The sequence below is a fragment of the Mandrillus leucophaeus genome, unplaced genomic scaffold (assembly GCF_000951045.1).
Source record: "Mandrillus leucophaeus isolate KB7577 unplaced genomic scaffold, Mleu.le_1.0 Scaffold162, whole genome shotgun sequence".
NCBI lineage: Eukaryota > Metazoa > Chordata > Mammalia > Primates > Cercopithecidae > Mandrillus > Mandrillus leucophaeus.
The window spans coordinates 276,455-297,319 of NW_012101610.1; the positions used below are offsets into that span (position 1 = coordinate 276,455).

General features: G+C 42.8%; 1 protein-coding gene across 1 annotated transcript in view; it reads left to right on the forward strand.

Annotated features, from left to right (window-relative positions):
* The window catches only part of DNAH3 (dynein, axonemal, heavy chain 3), a 224,672-nt gene that overhangs the window by 39,291 nt on the left and 164,516 nt on the right, over positions 1-20,865 (forward strand). Inside the window, 6 exon segments of the mRNA XM_011976095.1 lie at positions 3,547-3,652; positions 3,841-4,019; positions 8,412-8,596; positions 10,535-10,616; positions 16,948-17,101; positions 18,257-18,401. Of these exon segments, the coding sequence (XP_011831485.1) occupies positions 3,547-3,652; positions 3,841-4,019; positions 8,412-8,596; positions 10,535-10,616; positions 16,948-17,101; positions 18,257-18,401 (851 nt within the window).

Here is a 20,865-nt window from a genome sequence, read left to right on the forward strand (position 1 = left end):
CTGCTAATGAAGACATGCTTGAGATTGAGTAATTTACAAAAGAAAGAGGCTTAATTGACTCACAATTCTGCAGGTCTGGGGTGGCCTCAGGAAACTTACAGTCATGGCAGAAGAGGAAGCAAACACGTCCTTCTTCTCATGGCAGCAGGAAGGGGAAGTGCTGAGCAAAAGGGGGAGGGAAAAGCCTCTTATAAACCATCAGATCTCGTGAGAACTCACTATCATGAGAACAGCATGAGGGTAACTGCCCTCATGATTAAATTACCTCCCACCGAGTCCTTCCCACAACACGTGGGAATTATGGGAACTACAATTCAAGATGAAGTTTGGGTGAGGACACAACCAAACCGTATCACACTAGTTTAGGGTGATCCTGTAAGTAGCTTCCAAAGTGAGACATTTTACAGTTGAAAAAGAGTGTTGTTAACTATTACCATGGGACAACAGGTGTAAACCTGGACTGTCCCAGGCAAACTAAGAGATATGGTCACGCCAACCCAGAGTTTTTGTACTGCAGCTCTATTGACATTTTTGACTGGAAAATTCTGTTGTGGGGGCTGTCCTGTGCGTGGTGGGCTGTTTAGCAGAATCCTTGTAGGCATTATGCATGCCAGCAGGAATCGCCTGGTTGTGACAGCCAAGAATGTCTTCAGGCATGGCCAGAAGTCTCCACTGGTTGGGAACAACTGCTAACCTAGTCAAAAAATCATGGCCTCATATTTGGAAGCCCTGCCCTTGTGAATTTGATTTGGGAGAGTCTATTTGAAACCTCTGTTTTCCTTATTCTTGGAATCTTAGACACACAGTTATTTTATTTTATTTTATTTTATTTTATTATTTTTTGAGATGGCATCTCGCTGTCACCCAGGCTGGAGTACAGTGGCGTGATCTCAGCTCACTGCAACCTCCACCTCCTGGGTTCAGGCAGTTCTCCTGCCTCAGCCTCCCAAGTAGTTGGGACCACAGGCATGTGCCACCACGTCCAGCTAATATTTGTGTTTTTAGTAGACACGAGGTTTCACCATGTTGGCCAGGCTGGTTTCAAACTCCTGACCTCAAGTGATCCACTCACCTCAGCCTCCCAAAGTGCTGGGATTATAGATGTGAGCCACCATGCCTGGCCCGTTTTGTCTTTCTGGATCGACAGTTCCACGGGTTTCTCATTGCAGCTCACTTTCAGAGTCTCTAAAGTGCTGGTCAACTCTCAGAAGCATGCCACTGAGTCCCACAAAGTTCATTCTGCTTACTCACTATCATCTTTATTTTAATTAAAACTTATTTTAAACCAGACCATTCCAAACACATCCTCCAATTTTGGGGAAACCTGTCCAGCCAGTTTTGTATCATTTGATAACAGGCAGAGAAAAATTTGATTTTATTTAATAGATTTTAGGTTAATTAGTCCAAGATTTTAATCTTAAGATTTAGGCGTAGAATTTTGGAGCTTGAAGAAGGGATAGGAATCACAGGCATCCCCTTTGTCTGTGGTCTTGCTTTCTGCAGTTACAGCTACCCGAGGTCAACTAAGGTTGGATAATATTAAGATATTTTGAGAGAAAGAGAGAAAGAGACCACATTCATATAACTTTTATTTTTACAGTATATTGTTGTGTGTTCTATTTATTATCAGTTATTGTTAATCTTTTGCTGTGCCTAATTTATAAATTAAACTTTATCATAAATACATATATGCGTATAGGAAAAAACAGTATATAAAGAGTTCAGTACTATCTGTGGTTTCAGGCATTCACTGGGGGTCTTGGAACATATCCCCAAGGATAAGAAGGGACTATTGTAATATTTGTTGCATATTCACTGTATGTCAGACACAGCATTAATTCATTTGTGTATACTTTATCACAGTTAAGCATTACAATAATCCTATGAGGTGTTAATGATCATTTCCACTTAAAATTAAAGACAGTGGGCCTGGCGTGGTGATGCATGCCTGTAATCGTAACACTTTGGGAGGCCAAGGTGGGCAAATGACTTGAGGCTAGGAATTCAAGAGCAGCCTGGCCAACATGACAAAATTCTGTCTCTACTAAAAATACCAAAATTAGCTGGGTGTGGTGGCACATCCTGTAATCCCAGCTACTCCAGAGGCTGAGGCAGGAGAATCACTTGATTCTGCTCCTCCTGGGAGGAGGAGATTGCAGTGAGCTGAGATCACACCCCTGCACTCCAGCCTGGGTGACAGTGAGAGTCTGTCTCAAAAAAAAATAAAATTAAATTAAATTAAAGACACCTGTGATGGTTAATACTGAGTGTCAGCTTGATTGGATTGAGGGATACAAAGTATTAATCCTGCATATGTTTGTGTAGGTGTTGCCAAAAGAGAAAATGAGGAAGAAGCAAAAGCAGAAACCCCTGATAAACCCATCAGATCTCACGAGACTTATTCACTGTCAGAAGAATAACACGGGAAAAACCAGTCCCATGATTCAATTACCTCCCCCTGGGTCCCTCCCACAGCACGTGGGAATTCTGGGAGACACAATTCAAGTTGAGATTGTGAAGACACAGCCAAACCATATCCTTCTGCCCCTGGCCCCTCCAAATCTCATGTCCTTACATTTCAAAACCAACCATGCCTTCCCATTAGTCCCCCAAATTCTCAACTAATTTCAGCACCAACCCAAAAGTCCACAGTCCAAAGTCTCATCTGAGACAAGGCAAGTCCCTTCTGCCTATGAGCCTGTAAAATCAAAAGCAAGCTAGTTACTTCCTAGATACAACGGGGGTACAGGTATTAGGTAAATACAGTCATTCCAAATGGGAGAAATTGGCCCAAACAGAGGGCTACAGATCCAAAATCCAGTTCAATGCTCCAAAATAATCTCCTTTGACTCCAGGTCAAAGAAATGGGTTCCCATGGTCTTGGGCAGAATGGGAAAATGTGGTTGGTTTTGAAATGTGAGGACATGGGATTGGGAGGGGCCGGGGCAGAATGATATGGTTTGGCTGTGTCCCCACCAAATCTCAACTTCAATTCTATCTCCCAGAATTACCACGTGTTGTGGGAAAGACGCAGGGGGAAGTCATTGAACCATGGGGGCCATTTTGTCCCGTGCTAGTCTCATGATAGTGAATAAATCTCACGAGATATGATGGGTTTATCAGGGGTTTCCACCTTTGCTTCTTCCTCATTTTCTCTTGCCATTGCCACGTAAGAAGTGCCTTTTGCCTCCTGCCATGATTCTGAGGCCTCCCCAGCCATGTGGGACTGTAAGTCCAATTAAACCTCTTTTTCTTCCCAGTCTTGGGTATATCTTTATCAGCAGTGTGAAAATGGACTAATACAACACTGATCCTGGAAACAGTGAAATATCTTGTCTAAGTTTATACTGCTAGGAAGTGGTGAAATTGAAATTCAGAGCCAAAATTCTGAGTTCTGTAATGCAACTTTTTGCCACATTATAGTTCTCTTTCCTGAATTGGGCTACATTTTTAAAAATGCTACTGTGTCTTCATTTGCCACTCTGACTCATCTGGTTTGATTGACTTGTATTTGTGTGTTTGATTTCACACTCTTCAATATGGAAGATATTTAAATGTCTACAAAATGTATGATGACTTACTGGATAACACAGCAGAACAAAACATCGCTGCGTTCCTGAAAGAAAATCACGACATTGATGATTTTGTGATGGTAGGAAATGTCACTTGAAATTTTATACCTTGGCGACATGTGTTGCAGAGAATCCAATGAGCAGTTAGTGTCTCTTTGGTGCATAGACCGTGCTCAGCATTGGACTAGGGTGGGCCATGGGTGAGGCTGGGGGCAAATGGGAGAGGCTCAAGGGCAAATCAAGCTACTGAATGTGCTCCTTTCTGCAGAAGATCAATGCCATAAAGAAACGGAGAAATGAAATTGCATCCATGCACATCACCGTGCCTTTAGCCATGTTCTGCCTTGACGCTACGGCCCTAAATTACGATCTCTGTGAGCGAGCTCAAAATCTTAAAGAACATCTGATTCAATTCCAAGTGGATGTAAACCGAGACACCAATACCAGGTATTGTAATTCTGTGCAGACAAATAGCAATGGTATTTGGCACCAACTGGAGATGAAAAAGTGATCAGAACTTGCACCTTCCAGCAATGAACAGATTATTTTCTAGTTCAAGTTTTTTCTGCCCCTAGGTAAGGGTAGTGAGGAATTCAGGTTCAGGCTAGGAGGTGAACAGTCAAGAGAAAGTGACATGGGGGTTGGAGTAGGCGGATGGAGGGCATTTGTTAGCAGTTCGTCTCTGATCCTGAAGCTTTTGCCTTCTTGCAGGCAAATTCAGGAGAATGCAGACTGCTTCCTGGGCTTGTCTGTCTGAGGTCATGGGCCCTTCTCACTGTCCATCTAGCACATATTTTAAAACACACAGTGCTTACAGACACATTTTCCTTAGAATCACTCCTAGGCAGAATTCTGCTGTATAGGTCTGGAAATTCTGTTGTTCAATCTTTTTCTTTTTCGAAATGGAGTTTCACTCTGTCTGGAGTGCAGTGGCCTGATCATAGCTCACTGTAGCCTCGAACTTCTGGGCTCAGGCAATCCTCTTGCCTCAGCCTCCTGAGTAGCTAGGACTATAGGCATCCACCATCGTGGCTGGCTAATTTTTTAATTGTTTTCAGAGACAGGGTCTCACTATGTTGTCCAAGCTGGATTGTAGTGGCTATTCACAGGTACAGTCACAGTGCACTGTAGCCTCAAATTCCTAGACTCAAGCGATCCTCCTGGCTCTATTTGCATATCATTTTTTTTTTTTCTTTTTTTTTAGAAACATGGTCTTGTTCTGTCCCCTAGGCTGGAGTGCAGTAGTGTCATGATCATAGCTCACAGCAGCCTCGACCTCCTGGGCGCAAGTGATCCTCCTGCCTCAGCCTCCTAAGTCTCTTGGGACTACAGGTGTGAGCCACCATGTTTGGTTCGATTGTTCAATCTTAAACTCTATATTATGCCTTTATTTTACTGATAACTATGTGTTAGACTAGATGTTTTTGGTCGTAATGGATAGAAGCTCAAACAGACTAGCTTGGTTTAAAAAGGGAATTTGCGGCTCACACGTTGAAAAGTTTAGGGTTTCTAGCTTCAGGCCCTCCACACTGCAATTAGGACGCAATTCCCCTGTATCTGCTTGGCTTTCCTCCACATTGGCTCCATTCTCTAACAGGTTCTCTCCAGTTTATGGACTTCTGCAGCTCCAGGCTTCCATCCTCCCAGGTTCCTATCCAGAGGAGGCAAAAAGTTTCTTTTTCTGTCATCCTTGGAAAAGTCCTGGCCCATTGAGGTTGGCCTGACTTGGGTCATTTGTACAGCATGGAATCAAACGCTGGCCAAGAGGATGGCTTAGATCTGGCTGGTGTTCCCATCCCTGGGGTGGGATCAATCCCACCCAAACCACATGAACTGAAAGGGGCGGGGGTTCCTGAGAAGACATAGGTGTTGTTACAGAAAGAGGTAATGGATGCTTGGCTGAGACGACCACTGCCTTCTACTGTGTCTCTATCTGGAGGTTAGAAAATGGTTATTCCATGTTATCCTAGCTGTCTTCCTCAAAGCACTTTAAACTATAGACTAAAATGATTTAGTGGCCAGGTGCCGTGGCTCACATCTATAGTCCCAACATGACATTAGGTTTACTTTGGGAGGTGGAGGCAGGAGGACGGCTCGAGCCCAGGAGTTCGAGACCCGCCTGGGCAACATGGGAAGATGCCGTCCGTACAAAAATAAAAATTAAAAAATTAGCCAGGCATGGTGGCATGTGCCTGTGGTCCCAGCTACTCAAGAGGCTGAGGCGGGAGGATCACTTGAGCCCCTGAAGTGGAGGCTGCAATGAGCGATGTTCACACCACTGCGCTCCAGCCTGTGCATCAGAGTGAGACTCTGTCTCAAAAAAATAAATAAATAAATAAATAAGAGGAGAGATATGCAAGTTGAGGCAGGAGGATCACTTGAGTTCAGGAGTTCAAGGCTGCAGTGAGTTATGACTGAGCCGCTGCACTCCAGCCTGAGCCACAGAGCAAGACCCTACCTCAAAATAAACAAATATAAAATAAAATGATTTAGTAATAATCACCACTATTAATATTATATTATATACTATATTATTCATATATGTATAATTTTAGCATTTTATAGTACTTTATGTTTTACAAAATACATATCAGAAAATCATCAGCAAATTAATCATAATACTAATGGCATCCTCCCAGCACATTGGATAGTCTAGGCATGAATAAGTACTCTGCAAAGAATAGATCTGTTCAAGAACTCATGACAACCCTAAGAAGTTGTTCATTATTTTCTCCATTGTGTTGATGACGACACTGAGACTCTGACAGGTTAGGCAGTGGCATATCTGGGAATTAACTGAGTTCATTTTGACCTCGAAGTCCATGTGCAAGCAGCTTTCTCACTCATTGATGAAGAGGTCTGATTCCTGGTTTTGGAGCCAGAATAGCTAGTTTTGAATCCAAGACCTTCTATTTATGAGCTGTGCAACCCCAGCCTCGCCTCTTGGATCTTCAGTTTCTTTTCTTCTTTCTTTCTTCTCTTTTTTTTTTTGAGACTGAGTCTCACTCTGTTGTTCAGGCTGAAGTGCAGTGGCGTTATGTTGGCTTACTGCAACCTCCGCCTCCCAGGTTCAAGCAATCATCAGCCTCAGCCTCCTGAGTAGCTGGGACTACAGGCGCATACCACCACACCTGGCTTATTTTTTGTATTTTTAGTAGAGACGGGGTTTCATCATGTTGGCCAGCCTAGTCTCAAACTCCTGACCTCAGGTGATCTGCCCACCATGGCCTCCCAAAGTGCTAAGATTACAGGTGTGAGCCACCGCGCCCAGCCTGGATCTTCAGTTGCTTTGCTTATAGGATATGGGTTTGGGATTGGGATGAGGATAGCAAAAGGTTTTCAACCTTCACACTACTTGGACACTCTTTTAAAAGTTGAGACAGGGTCTTACTCTGTTGCCCAGACTGGAGTGCAGTGGCATGATCAAAGCTTACTGCAGCCTCGACCTGGCCTCAAGCCATCCTCCTGCCTCAGCCCCCGAAGTAGCTGGGACTACAGACGCACACCACTACACCTGGCTAATTTTTGCATTTTTTTGTAGTGATGGAGTTTTGCCATGTTGCCCAGGCTGGTCTCAAACTCCTGGGCTCAAGCGATCCTCCAACTTCAGCTTCCCAAACTGCTGGGATTACAGGCATGAGCCACTATACCCGGCCTACTTGGAGACTTTCTTGGGAAAGTTTGAGCCATGGATTTTTTTCCCTTAAGCAATCATCCATTTGTTCCTGTCAAATCAAAGCAACATGGTGCCTTAGTCGATCAGTGTATTCATCCGTATCTAAATAAATTTATAATGTCCTTAGGTCTTTTTAATATAAGTGAAAATAGGAGCCTCATTCTGAACCCAGGGATATCTAAGAATGCAGACGCCCCAAGTTAGCAGCTGAACTCCAAGTTGGTTGCTGACTTCTCAAGTTTCTGTCTGCCTTAAAAATAACATCAACAGGGCTGGCACTGGTGGCTCACGCCTGTAATCCCAGCACTTTGGGAGACTGAGGCAGGTAGATCATGAGGTCAGGAGTTCAAGACCAGCCTGGTCAAGATGGTGAAAACCCGTCTTTACTAAAAATACAAAAATTAGCCAGGTGTGGTGGTGGTGTTGGGGGGATACCTATAATCCCAGCTACTAGGGAGGCTGAGGCAGAGAATTCCTTGAACCCGGGAGGCAGAGGTTGCGGTAAGCTGAGATCATGCCATTGCACTCCAGCCTGGGTGACAGAGCAAGACTCTGTCTCAAAAAAAAAAAAAAAAAAAAAAAAAAGGTTAAAAATTAATTTAGTGCTCTATTTCAACACAAAATGTGAGGGATTGCTGTTGGTGGTGGTGGTGGTGTTTTGGTCTAAATCTAGGTTCTGTGTATGAAAGGTGGTATGGTGTATTTGTTAAGAGTATGAGCTTTGGAGTCAATTAACCCAGGTTCAGATCTTGGCTCTCACATCTGCGTACCATGTTGCTTTCAATAATGTTACTCAGAGTCACTTTCTTCCATTCCGAAGTGTAGATAATAGTAGTATCTACCTCTTAGAATTGTTGTGAGGATTAAATGAGTTAATATATGGAAATGATTAGAATGGGGCATGGCACTTCATAATGGCTTAATACAGAACAGATATTATTATCATTACGATTGTTATTATTCCTGGAGTTTAGTGTGCATGTGAATATTATCTATCAAGGATTTGCAGGCATGGAAAAAGATTAAAAAAAAAATTGTTCTTTTTTCCAAGTAGGAATTATATCTTTTGAGCATGGAGTCTTACAAGAAAGTCATTTTAGATGGTGATGATGGTGATGATGATGATGATGACAATGATGACAATGGCTATTTCTTTTCTGTAGCATTTGTAATCAGTACAGCCACATTGCAGACAAAGTCAGTGAGGTTCCTGCCAACACTAAGGAGCTGGTATTCCTCATTGAATTCCTAAAGAAATCCAGTGATGTCACTGTGTTCAAACTCAGGAGGCAACTTAGAGATGCAAGTGAACGGCTGGAGTTCCTGATGGACTATGCAGACCTGCCACGTAAGTCCAATGCCATGTGTGTATATCGAAATGCATACCTATATGTATATTTTATATTTGTGTACATAACATTTCAAGTAGTCCATATGTATTTATATATTTGGGGGTAAAGTGTTGAGCAAAAGGATAGTTATATGAATTCTACCACTAAGTATCAGGAGAGCTGCCTTTCAAGTGTCCCCATATGTTAGAGGCACTAATTTTATACTCACATCCACAATAATTTGAATCACACAAAAGGAATCTGGTTAGACACAAAGGAGACATAGATAGATACTTGACCTCCAGTTCTTTTTTTTTTTTTTCTTTTTTTCAGTCTCACTCTGTCGCCAGATTGGAGTTCAGTGGCGTGATCTCGGCTCACTGCAACTTCTGCCTCACGGGTTCAAGCAATTCTCCTGCCTCAGCCTCCAGAGTAGCTGGGACTACAGGTGCACGCCACCATGCCCAGCTAATTTTTGTATTTTTAGTAGAGATGGGGTTTCACTATGTTGGCCAGGATGGTCTCGATCTCTTGACCTCGTGATCCGCCCACCTCAGCCTCCCAAAGTTCTGGGATTACAGGCATGAGCCACAGTGCCTGGCCAACCTGCAGTTCTTAGATCCCTGTCTTGGCATCTGTGTCTGGTATTCCTGGAAAAGTCACTTCCAAATGCAGAATCATTTTTTTTAAATGAGTAGATTTTACTCATCTGTAATCTTTTTTTTTTTTTTTTTTTTTTTTGAGACAGGGTCTTGCTCTGTCACCTAGGCTGTAGTGCAGTGCCACCACCTTGGCTCACTGCAACCTCTCTGCCTCTTGGGTTCCATCAATTCTCATGCCTCAGCCTCCCGAGTAGTTGGGATTACAGGCACGTGCCACCATGCCCAACTAATTTTTTTATTTTTAGTAGAGACAGGGTTTTTCCATGTTGGCCAGGCTGGTCTTGAACTCCAGGTCTCAAGTGATCTGCCTGCCTGGACTTCCCAACATGCTGGGATTATAGGCATGAGCCACAGCCCCCGGCTACCCATCTGTAATCTTCATCAATCCCACTTTTGAAGAGGCTGAGGCACTTTCCTTCATGCTCCTGCATACTATAAAAGGAAATAAATAATCAGGGCTCCTTGAAAGCTTGTTGGGCCAAGTTAGAGTTTTGAAGTGAGAAGCAGATTCTGAAGGAAAAGTTGATAAGCTCTCAACAAGCCATTTTCTATCTGAAAATACCTGTGAATTACTTGGTGTTCACAATGTATGGATGTCAGGGGGAGGTTGACGGGAGGGAGAGGTGGGGACTGGGAGTGAAAAGTGGTTCCCTAACCATCCACTTGCATGTTCATGAACTGTGCCCGCAACCCCTGGATACACTGTGGTCTCTCACTGTGGACTCTGCCTCCCGCAATCACAAAGGAAACCCAACGTGGACATTTTAATTGACGAGAGTCATAAAATGGGTGGGGGGGCATTTGACTTTGATACCATGACTACCATTTAACCAAAAGGGAAACTGACATGCAGATGAAGTGAAATAGTTTGAATTGTGGAACCAGAGCATCATCCTGGATTTCTGACTTGACTCAGACCTAGCCTAGGAAGGCAATCAAGCAGAGAGGTTAGAACGTAGGCTTTGGAATTAGTTGGACCTGGATTTGAATTCCTCTCTGCTGCCTTCTAGCAGTGTAACCTTGACCAGTACGCTCGATGGCTGTGTTTGCCATCTGTGCAAACGAGGATGATAATATCATCTACCTTCTAGCTTGGCCAAATGTCGACAAATGTCGCTGTCACTCATCCATGTATTCATTGCCACCCCCACACCACTCCTGATGACCTCTTGTTCTGCCTAATTAATTCACCACATGCTGACCCGACCTATGCTAAACAGTGTCCTCGAGCAGACAGTATGTGTTTTGCAGATGAGGACATCAAATTGAACAGCACTCTGTTCCTCTGGCCAGACCAGATTGAAGATATCTTTGAAAACAGCCGGAACTTGCTCCTTCACAAGAGGGATCAGGCAGAAATGGATCTGATTAAAAGGTACCGGGAGAGTCTGGGATTGTTTTGGAAATGAGGCCTGACTTCTTCACCCATGCCGCAGGTTCCTGGTTCTGTCTAAACCATCCCCCACCCCACTCCACAGCAATGTGTGGGCGAAGTCTGAAAACAATTGGTGGAGAAGGAATTTCCTTTGGTTTCCCACTGAGGGATGTTTTCTATAAGACTGCTTCACTGTAGTAACCTCTCCTAATGTCTTCCCTTCCTGCCTCGAATAATTGCATTCTGGCGGTGTAGAGAGAAAAAGGCGAAACTAGTGGCATGTTATAATGGCCTCCCCAATAATAACAGTGAAGTTGTCAGCCTTGCATTGGAGACCACAGATCTGTAGGATATCAAGACAGAGATAATAAAGGCTTGGCAGGGGGTCTGAGAAATTGCCTATTTTGCAGCTGGACTTGTTCAGAGCTAATGTGGCTGTAATCACTTACTCATTCATTATTTGTCAATTCAGTTGGTATTTATTGTGGATTTTCATGACGTGCTGTGCTGTATTCTAGACATATATGTGTGTTTGGCTGCTAAATAAAGATTTTAATCCAGTGACATAGAAAATATAGATATACTGACAAATCCAATAATGTCAAGGGAAGCAGGCCAAGTGCCATGCACGTGGTTTTACAAACACACACACACACACACACACACACACACCCATTCCAGGTTCACATTTGGATTATGACCTGCAGATTCATATCAATTACCCTGTCCCCTTCACATAAGAAACTCCCACTCCCAACTTGAGCTGCCATAATTCCTGCAAATACTTTCAAGATAAAAGCAGGGATTTCTACACCAAATGGGAGAGTCTGGGCTGAAGGGTCAACCTGTGTAGTTGCTACCTGGAAAATATGGCCTAAGTGTGCTCCCCAGGGAGTGCAAAAAATGTGTGTGTGTGCGCGCATGTATATGTGTGTTTGTGAGTGTATGTGTGTATTTTCCTCCCTCCACCTGAATGGATACTGGCCCTGGAGCCTAGAATTTAGCCTAATGGAAGAAATTGATTTCTTTTTAAATTAATAGACTATGCTTTAGAGCAGTTTTATATTCACAGCAAAATTCAGCAGAAAGTACAAAGAATTCCCATATATGTCCCAGCTCCCCCACCCTGCCCCCCAGACCCCCAAACACACCCTCTACACCCTCTTCTGTGGAACCGATTTTTTTTTTCTATAGATTTTTGAGGAACAAGTGGTATTTGGTTACATGAGTAAGTTCTTTAATGGTGATTTCTGAAATTTTGGTGCACCCATCACCCAGTCAGTATACACTGAACCCAATTTGTAGTCTTTTATCCCTCACCCTCTTCCCACCCTTTCCCCGGAGTCCCCAAAGTCCATTGTATCATTCTTATGCCTTTGTATCCTCATAGTTTAGCTCTCACTTATGAGTCAGAACATACGATGTTTGGTTTTCCATTCCTGAGTTACTTCACTTAGAATAATAGTTTCTTGGCCGGGCACAGTAGCTCATGCCTGTAATCCCAGCACTTTGGGAGGCCAAGGTGGGCGGATCATGAGGTCAAGAGATCGAGACCATCCTGGCCAACATGGTGAAACCCCGTGTCTACTAAAAGTACAAAAATTAGCTGGGTGTGGTGATGCGTGCCTGTAGTCCCAGCTACTCGAGAGGCTGAGGCAGGAGAATCGCTTGAACCCGGGAGGCAGAGGTTGCAGTGAGCCAAGATGGCGCCACTGCACTCCAGCCCTGGCAACAGAGCGAGACTCCATCTCAAAAAATAAAATAAAATAAAATAAAATAAAGTCTCCAGTCCCATCCAGATTGCTGCAAATGCCGTTAATTCATTCTTTTTATGGCTGAGTAGTATTCCACTGTATATATCTACCACTTTTTTTTATGTCCAACCAGAAAGTAAAATCATGTTTCCCCAGCAATTTCTTTATTTGCTTTTTAATATATTTTAACTTTTATTTTAGGTTCAGGAGTACATGTGCAGGTTTGTTATATAGGTAAACTTACGACTTGGGTGGCAAAATCATTTTTTTGTTGGATAAGTGAACAGAAGCAAATCCCTTCATCTTTTTGAGCCTCTGTGCCCCTTATTGGGAGAACAGGATAGAATCAGATCCTGTCTTATGGTGCTGAAGGATGAAATGAGATGATCTGAGATTGTGCTTAGGTGGTAACCAGTATGTGGTAGGAATCCCAAAGCTGTCTGCTTCCTTCTCCCTTTGAACAGTGACCTCTGTGGGGGAGAAAAATGCTTCTCAACTTCCAACCCGTCGACTTCGAATGTGTGATTTTAGAGTATTGCCGCAAGACCAATTAGAGACGGTAAATGCTGTTGAAGTTAGGAGGAGTGAGGGGTGGCTCTGTGAGGAATGGGAACGATTGTCATTTATGACGAGAGAAGGAGAGTGTCCTTTTATCCTTCTGAGGGGCGACTCTCAGCTTGATCTGTCTCATCCACCGGTTCCCCAGCTCTTAACAGCAGAGGCCAGCAGAGGGCAGCTCTAGAAGAGGCTCAGCAGGGCAGCCCTGGGCTTAGCCCTCTCTTCGGTGAACCTTTAAATCCTTATGTTCATCATTTTGCATTAATCCTGAGAATAGCCTGTGAGATGGATTAAGCTATATTCATGCATCCATCCATCTCGTGAGAAAACAATCTTGCTTCCTCTGCAAGAAACCTGGCTTTATTTTCCCAGCCCACATTAATGATTTTGGGGTTCCATGCCGATTATTCTCCATTCGCTGTCCCGACCCCACCCTCTGGCTCTGCACCTGGAAGGTGATGCCCAATCTGCAGTGTTGGATTCTCTTGTCTGTTGGATCCAGGCTAGGCCCTGTCAATGGAGCCCTGCAGGAGGTTGGAGAGTAGCTATCGGGCTTTTCCTCCTCTCCCTCCCTGCCTGGCTCAGAGGCAGTACCTGCATCCCTCTGATGTCAATGCCTCCTCCTCCATGGTTCCAGTTTTCCATTGTCCCCAGCCTGGGGGTCGTAATGGCTTCCCTCTGATGCTAGTCTCTGGATGCCTCACTGTCTGCTATTTGTTCCTTTAATCCTATCCATATCTCACCCCTGCAAGTAACCCTTAAAGTGTCTTTCTTTGAACATGGGAATGAATTCTATTTCCTGCTAGAATCCTCCCCGTATGCTCTAAGTGGTCCCACAAATGCAACTCTTATTTAATCTAACTTCCTGAGTGCCTACTATTTGCTAATGATTGTATTATTCTATGGACTATAATATATTGGAATTTATTTATATGAAATATGTATGGAATTTACATATCTACACACACATACGCACAGCTAGTCACTGACTTACGATGGTTCAACTTACGATTGTTTGACTTTCTGATGGTGTGAAAGTGATGTTTTGAGTATCCATACAACCATTCTGTTTTTCACTTTCAGTACGGTATATAGTAAGTTACATGGGATAGTCAACATTTTATTATAAAACAGGCTTTGTCTTAGATGGTAACTGTGGACTAATGTGAGTGTTCTGAGCACATTTAAGGTAGGCTAGGCTAAGCTATGATGTTCAGTAGGTTAGGTGTATTACATGAATTTTCAATTTCCAGTATTTTCAAATTACAATAGGTTTATAGGGATGTAACCCCATTGTAAGTAAAGGAGCATTTGTTTGTATGTGTGTGTGTTCCAGGGACATGAAAGTCCTTTGGAAACTAGAAGGTACTTAGCAATTATAAGAAATTAGAAACAATAGGCTGGGCGCAGTAGCTCACGCCTGTAATCCCAACACTTTGGGAGGCCGAGGCGGGCGGATCACAAGGTCAGGAGATCAAGACCATCCTGGCTAACACGGTGAAACCCCGTCTCTACTAAAAATACAAAAAATTAGCCGGGTGCGGTGGCGGGCACCTGTAGTCCCAGCTACTCGGGCGGCTGAGGCAGGAGAATGAGGTGAACCCGGGAAGCAGAGTTTGCAGTGAGCCGAGATTGCACCACTGCACTCCAGCCTGGGCGATAGAGTGAGACTCCGTCTCAAAAAAAAAAAAAAAAGAAAAAAAAAGAAATTAGAAACAATAATAATAGTAATAATTTAAGGTAATCACTGAGCTTACATGCTGTTGCCCTCTGGAAGGAATTCAAAACTGCTTTCATCAGAGATTTCTAGGTGAGTATAGTATTTGGAGCTTCAAAAAGAATTTAATGATGTGAAAAGGCACTTAGCAGCACCTAATTGCGTGGACAACAGAAGAATAATAAGCGTTGCCCCTCTCCCCCGTCATTTCATCCACCTCAGTGGTAGATTCCATGGTTCTGGAAGTTATATGAAATTTACACGATGGATGACTCAGGGATGTGAGCTGCTGCTCTCTGCCATAAAAGAGCAAAGGAAAACGCTTTGGCACACTGGAGGAAGAAGAGAAGATGTCTTACTTAGGGAGAGCACCCGACATTGTGTTTCACCAAAGCTTAAGGATTCGGATAGAACATGGTTCTTGCTTATAGTGGATGTTCACCATTTTAATGAGTGAATGAATGAAACGTTTTTACACTAAGGATATTCCTGAAAATGAACACAGACCTGAATCTAAAATTACATTTTATTACAGAACAAAAATAAAAGGCTGAGAAAAGGAATGGAGGCCGGAATATATGGCTCATGCCTGTAATCCCAGCACTTTGGGAGGCCAAGGCGGGCGAATCACCTGAGGTCAGGAGTTTGAGACTAGCCTGGCCAATATGGTGAAATCCTGTCTCTATGAAAAATACAAAAATTAGCTGGGTGTGGTGGTGGGCACCTATAATCTCAGCTTCTTGGGAGGCTGAGGCAGGAGAATCACTTGAACCCGGGAGGCGGAGGTTGCAATGAGCCAAGATTGTGCCACTGCACTTCAGAAAGAAAGAAAGAGAGAGAGAAGGAGAGAGAGAGAGAGAGAGAGAGAGAGACTCAAACCACTTGAAAATTCTCTAAATTGTGTTTAAGAAAAAAGCAACATTAAAACTGCCATAACAGAATTGAGCATTCTTAGGATAACCAAATTTATGAAATGTCACTATAGCTGATCTCAATGACATGTTCCCTTATTTGTTCAAAGAGTATTGATTATTTGCTGTTTATCAGATGGTCTAACTGCTGAAGACACAACAAGGAATTAAGGAGACAAGACAGATTTTTATTTCCTTAAACAGGGCTGGGTAAAAATAAATAAATAAGTAAAAATCAACTGTATTTATAGTTTCCATTTTAGTGAATGTGAGCAAACACTTATGTATTGACTAATGTATACAAGGCTCAATTCTGAGCTTTTCTTGTTGTTGTTATTTTCGTTGACTTTAACTGTTAAGCTAGTACTTTTTCTATCCTTGTTTTATCTACCCGAGGCACAGACAGTTTAAGTGACTTTCCCAAGACTACATAGCTACTAAGTGGCAAGGTGGGAATTTGAAGCTAGCTTGTTTGTCTCAAGACCCTGTCCACTTCACACTATATTATTCTACCTCATTAGAAAAAGGGAGCAGTTCTCATTGAGACCTGCTTTGTTGATAATATGGATGAAGTTGATAAATCTCTGGAAAGGTCTCTCCTGATCATTCTAGCTACAGTAGCCCTCCACTTCCGTCCGCTAGTCACTCTGCGCTGTTTTATTTTCTTCAGAGCTTTTATTACTAACAGAAATATTTTATTGTTTGTCCTGTCTGTGGATTTATTCATCCATCCATCCATCCATCCATCCATCCATCATCCATCTATCTATCCATCCATCCATCCATCCATCCATCCATTCATTCATCTATCCATCCATCTATCCATCCATCCATCCATCCATCATCCATCCATCCATCCATCCATTCATCCATCATCCATCCGTCCATCCATCCATCCATCCATCCATCCATCCATCCATCCATCCATGTCTATTGTCTAGGTCTCCTTCAGTTAAAATACAAGCTCCATGAAGGTAGAGAACTTAATAGCATACTTCACAAATATATTCCTGATGCCTAGGGCGGTTATAAAATATATTAGGCACTCAGTAATAAATGTCTAATGGCCGAATGAATAAACAGTATGTATATGTGTACGTATATCATATACATATTTACCTGTACAGGAAAATACCTGGAAATGTTTAACCACCAACAGGCTCACAACAGCTCCATTTCTGAGAGGTGGTCTTATAGGTAGTTTAACTTATTTTTTCATCTTCATTTATCTTGAGAGAGAGAAAGAAAGATGGAGTGGGGAGGATTGGGGTAGGAAATCTGCAGGTACCTGATCAAATCTCTGCAGGCTTAAATATGGGCAAGCAGTGCTGATATTTTGAAAGTGCACAGAATGCAAAGTTCAAATGTGACCAGGCTGTCTTTACTTTCAGATGCTCAGAATTTGAGTCGAGACTTGAGGGCTACCACAGAGAACTGGAAGGTTTTAGGAAGCGCGAAGTGATGACTACGGAAGAAATGAAGCACAATGTTGAAAAGCTGAATGAGCTTTCAAAGAACCTAAATCAGGCGTTGGCAGAGTTTGAGGTCTGGGATCTTGAGATGGGGACTTATGACGCTGTACTGGTCTATCAGTTTTGATACTTGGTTGTGAATTTCCTAAGAGCATCTACTAGGTGGATAGTATTGATTAACTCATTGGCCAGTTCTTTCGTTGGTATTTTCTTTTTTCCTTTTCTTTTTTCTTTTTTTTTTTTTTGGTTTGTTTGTTTTGTTTTGTTTTTTGTTTTTTTGTTTGAGACAAGATCTTGCTCTGTTGCCCAGGCTGGAGTGCAGTAGAGTGATCTCATATCATTGCAACCTCCACCTCCTGGGTTCAAGTGATTCTCCTGCCTCAGCCTTCCAAGTAGCTGGGATTACAGGCATGCGCCACTATGCCCAGCTCATTTTTTGTATTTTTAGTACCATACAAAGAGATAGAGTTTCGCCATGTTAGCCAAGCTGGCCTTGAACTCCTGACCCCAAGTGATCCACCTGCCTCAATCTCCCAAAGTGCTGGGATTACAGGCATGAGCCACCACACCTGGCTCACTGGTACTTGCAACTAACTTTTCCCACATCCCTTTATGACGCCAGACCTTTCCCTTTGTTAATTTCTGAGCACCCAAAGAAGAAAGTATAGTAAGGTAATTGTTCATGTATATTGAGCATTATGTGCTCAGCAATGGTCAAGAGCTTCATATGCGATATTTCACTTAATGCCTCTAATGCATCTTTGGATTAGGTACTGTTATTATTCTCACTTACCCTGAAGTAAGAGAACTAAGTCTTGGAGAAGCTAAGTAACTGTCCCCAAAGATTAGCTGATAAGTTCTTTAACCATTAAAATTCTTACCTCCAAGGCAAGTCAGTACAAGGAGGTAACATCATATATGTAGCTAAAGTACATATGAAAATTATGACAGCGGAGATATGGCTGTCGTAGAGTGGAAACAGAGATGACAGGGCAAGTAGCTGATTATTCTACAGTTTTAACCAGACAGACCTCAGCTGCCAAGGTCCTTGGAGGTGGCAGAGGGACATTCTTGCTTTAGTTCATACCTTAGTTTCCTCTCTTACTCTCCAGATGAATAAGCATTTCCCTCCACTTGGTTTTCAAGGCACTGAGGAGTTTGCCGTGGTGCCTTCTAGGGTTTAGGAGAACAACCCATCCAATAAACAGCATCTCCTTTTGCCTTGCAGTTGATCAATAAGGAGGAAGAGCTATTGGAAAAGGAGAAGAGTACCTACCCTCTTCTGCAGGCCATGCTGACGAACAAAGTGCCTTATGAGCAACTGTGGTCGACAGCCTATGAGTTCAGCACCAAGTCGGAGGAATGGATGAATGGTATGTGGTGATCTCACTCTGCTGGGACAGATGGGGATGGGGTGGAGGATCCACCCAGCCGCTTCTGAAATATGGTTTGCACTTAAGAATGTGGCTGGACTTTTAATCAGATTCTGACACTCCAGATTAAGGCAGCCACAGTCAAAAGTATCTGATGTGATAATAAAAATGGAAGGTGGAGAAAGAGCCAGATCTATTTCCAGGGTAAAACACAATAGGCAGCCACCCAGAGTCACGATTTAGAGTTGCAGATGGTGGGAGAACAGATGGCAGTTTCACGATGGTGCTGCTTCAGGAAAGGCCAGCGTGCCATAGACATCTGTAAACTACCCTTTTACTCTACGATCTGGGGTCCAGAAAGGTATTGAGGAGTTGGAATCAACAGGACTTAATGATTGATCCGATATGGGTTAAGGGGCAGGGAGGAAGAGAGTTACTATCCTCTCAAAGGTAAGAATTTTATTGCCTCAAAGGTAAGAATTTTAATGCTTAAAGAACTTACTAGCTGACCTTTGGGAAAAGTTACTTAGCTTCTCCAAGACTTGGTTCTCTTACTTCAGGGATGAGTGAGGATAATAACAGCAAAGAACCAACTTCCAGATGACTGACTCAGGCAATTTGGTAGGTATTACCATCACTGAACAAGAGAAGTGACAGATTTGTTGGGGAAAAAACAAAACAAAACAAACAAACAAAAAAACAACCCATCAACTTGAATACATTGAGTTTGAGGCATCTGGAAACAATCAAATGGGAATATTAACTAGCAATTGAGTATATCAGGGTGGATTTTAGGAGAGAGATTTGGAAGGTGGGATTTATGTTGGGGAATTATTGATGTGTAGATTATAATCAAAGCCATGAATGATATCACCTATGGCGGGTGTTTAAGAACAGAGGACAAAATCAGAGATCCTTGTCTGGGTATAGTGACTCACACCTGTAGTCCCAGCACTTTGGGAGGCTGATGCAGGAGGATTGCATGAGCCCAGGAGTTCGAGACCAGCCTCAGTAACATAGTGAGAACCCTGTCTCTACAAAAAATAAAAAATTAGCCAAGTGTGGTGGCGCATGTGTAGTCTCAACTACTCAAGAAGCTGAGATGGGAGGAACGCTTGAGCCCAGGAGATCAAGGCTGCAGTAAGCTATGATCTGCTTACTACACCCCAGCTTGGGTGTCAGAGCAAAACCTTGTCTCAAAAAAATAAAAAATCAGAGACCCTTAGGTTTGAGCCTTTAGCAAATTTCTAGTACTTCAGTATTTGTAAACACAACAAGGCCGGTCATGGGGCTCATGCCTGTAATGCCAGCACTTTGGGAGGCCAAGGTGGAAGGATTACTTGAGCTCAGGAGTTTAAGACCAGCCTGGGCAACATAGCAAGACCTTATTCCTACTAAAAACAAAATGAAAAAGTTAGCTGGGCATGTACCTGTAGTCCCAGCTACTCAGGAGGCTGAGGCAGGAGGATCGCTTGAACCTGGGAGGTTGAGGCTGCAGTCAGTTGTGATGGCACTACCGCACTCCAGCCTGGGAGACAGAGCAAGACCCTGTCTCAAAAAAAAAAGAAAAATTTGTAAATTACCAAGTGTTTTTATTAGAAATAGGTACTGTATTTTAAAAATATTTTACATTTTATTTTTAAATTTATATCCATTAAAATGGACATTTTTGGCATACATTTCTATGAATTTTAACAGATGTTTACATTCATATAAACACTACTATAATCAGAAAACAAAGCAATTTCATCAACTCAATAAATTTCTTTGGACTGTCTCCTTGTAGTCAAATCCTCCCCAGAGTTGTAACCCTGGCAACTATTGATCTCTTCATTGTTCCTATAGTTTTGTCCTTGTGAGGCTCCTCCTATAAATGGAATGATACAGTATGCAATCTTTCAAGACTGCTTCCCTCACTCAGCATACTGCCTTTAAGATTCATCCAAGTTGTTGGATGTAGCAGTAGGTCATTTCCTTTTATCGCGAGTAGTATCCCATTCTATGGATACACCAGCTTAACCATTTACCCACTGTTTTCACTCTCAGACTATTATAAATAGAGATGCTGTAAATATTTATGTCAACGTTTTTGTGTCAATATAAGCTTTTATTTCTCTAGGGTAAATGCCCAGGAGTGGATTGCTGAATTATATTTAAAGTCTATGTATAACTTTATAAGAAAATGCCCAACTTTTGTTTTCCACAGTGGCTGTGCCATTGTGCATCCCTCACCAACGTGTGATAATTCCAGTTGTTCCACCTCTTCACCAGTGTATTAGTCCATTTTCATACTGCTATGAAGAAATACCTGAGACTGGGTAATTTATAAAGAAAAAGAGGTTTAATGAACTCACAGTTCCACATGGATGGATGGGGAGGCCTCACAATCATGGTGGAAGGTGAAGGAGTAGCAAAGGCACATCTTACATGGCAGCAGGCAAGAGAGCATGTGCAGGGGAACTGC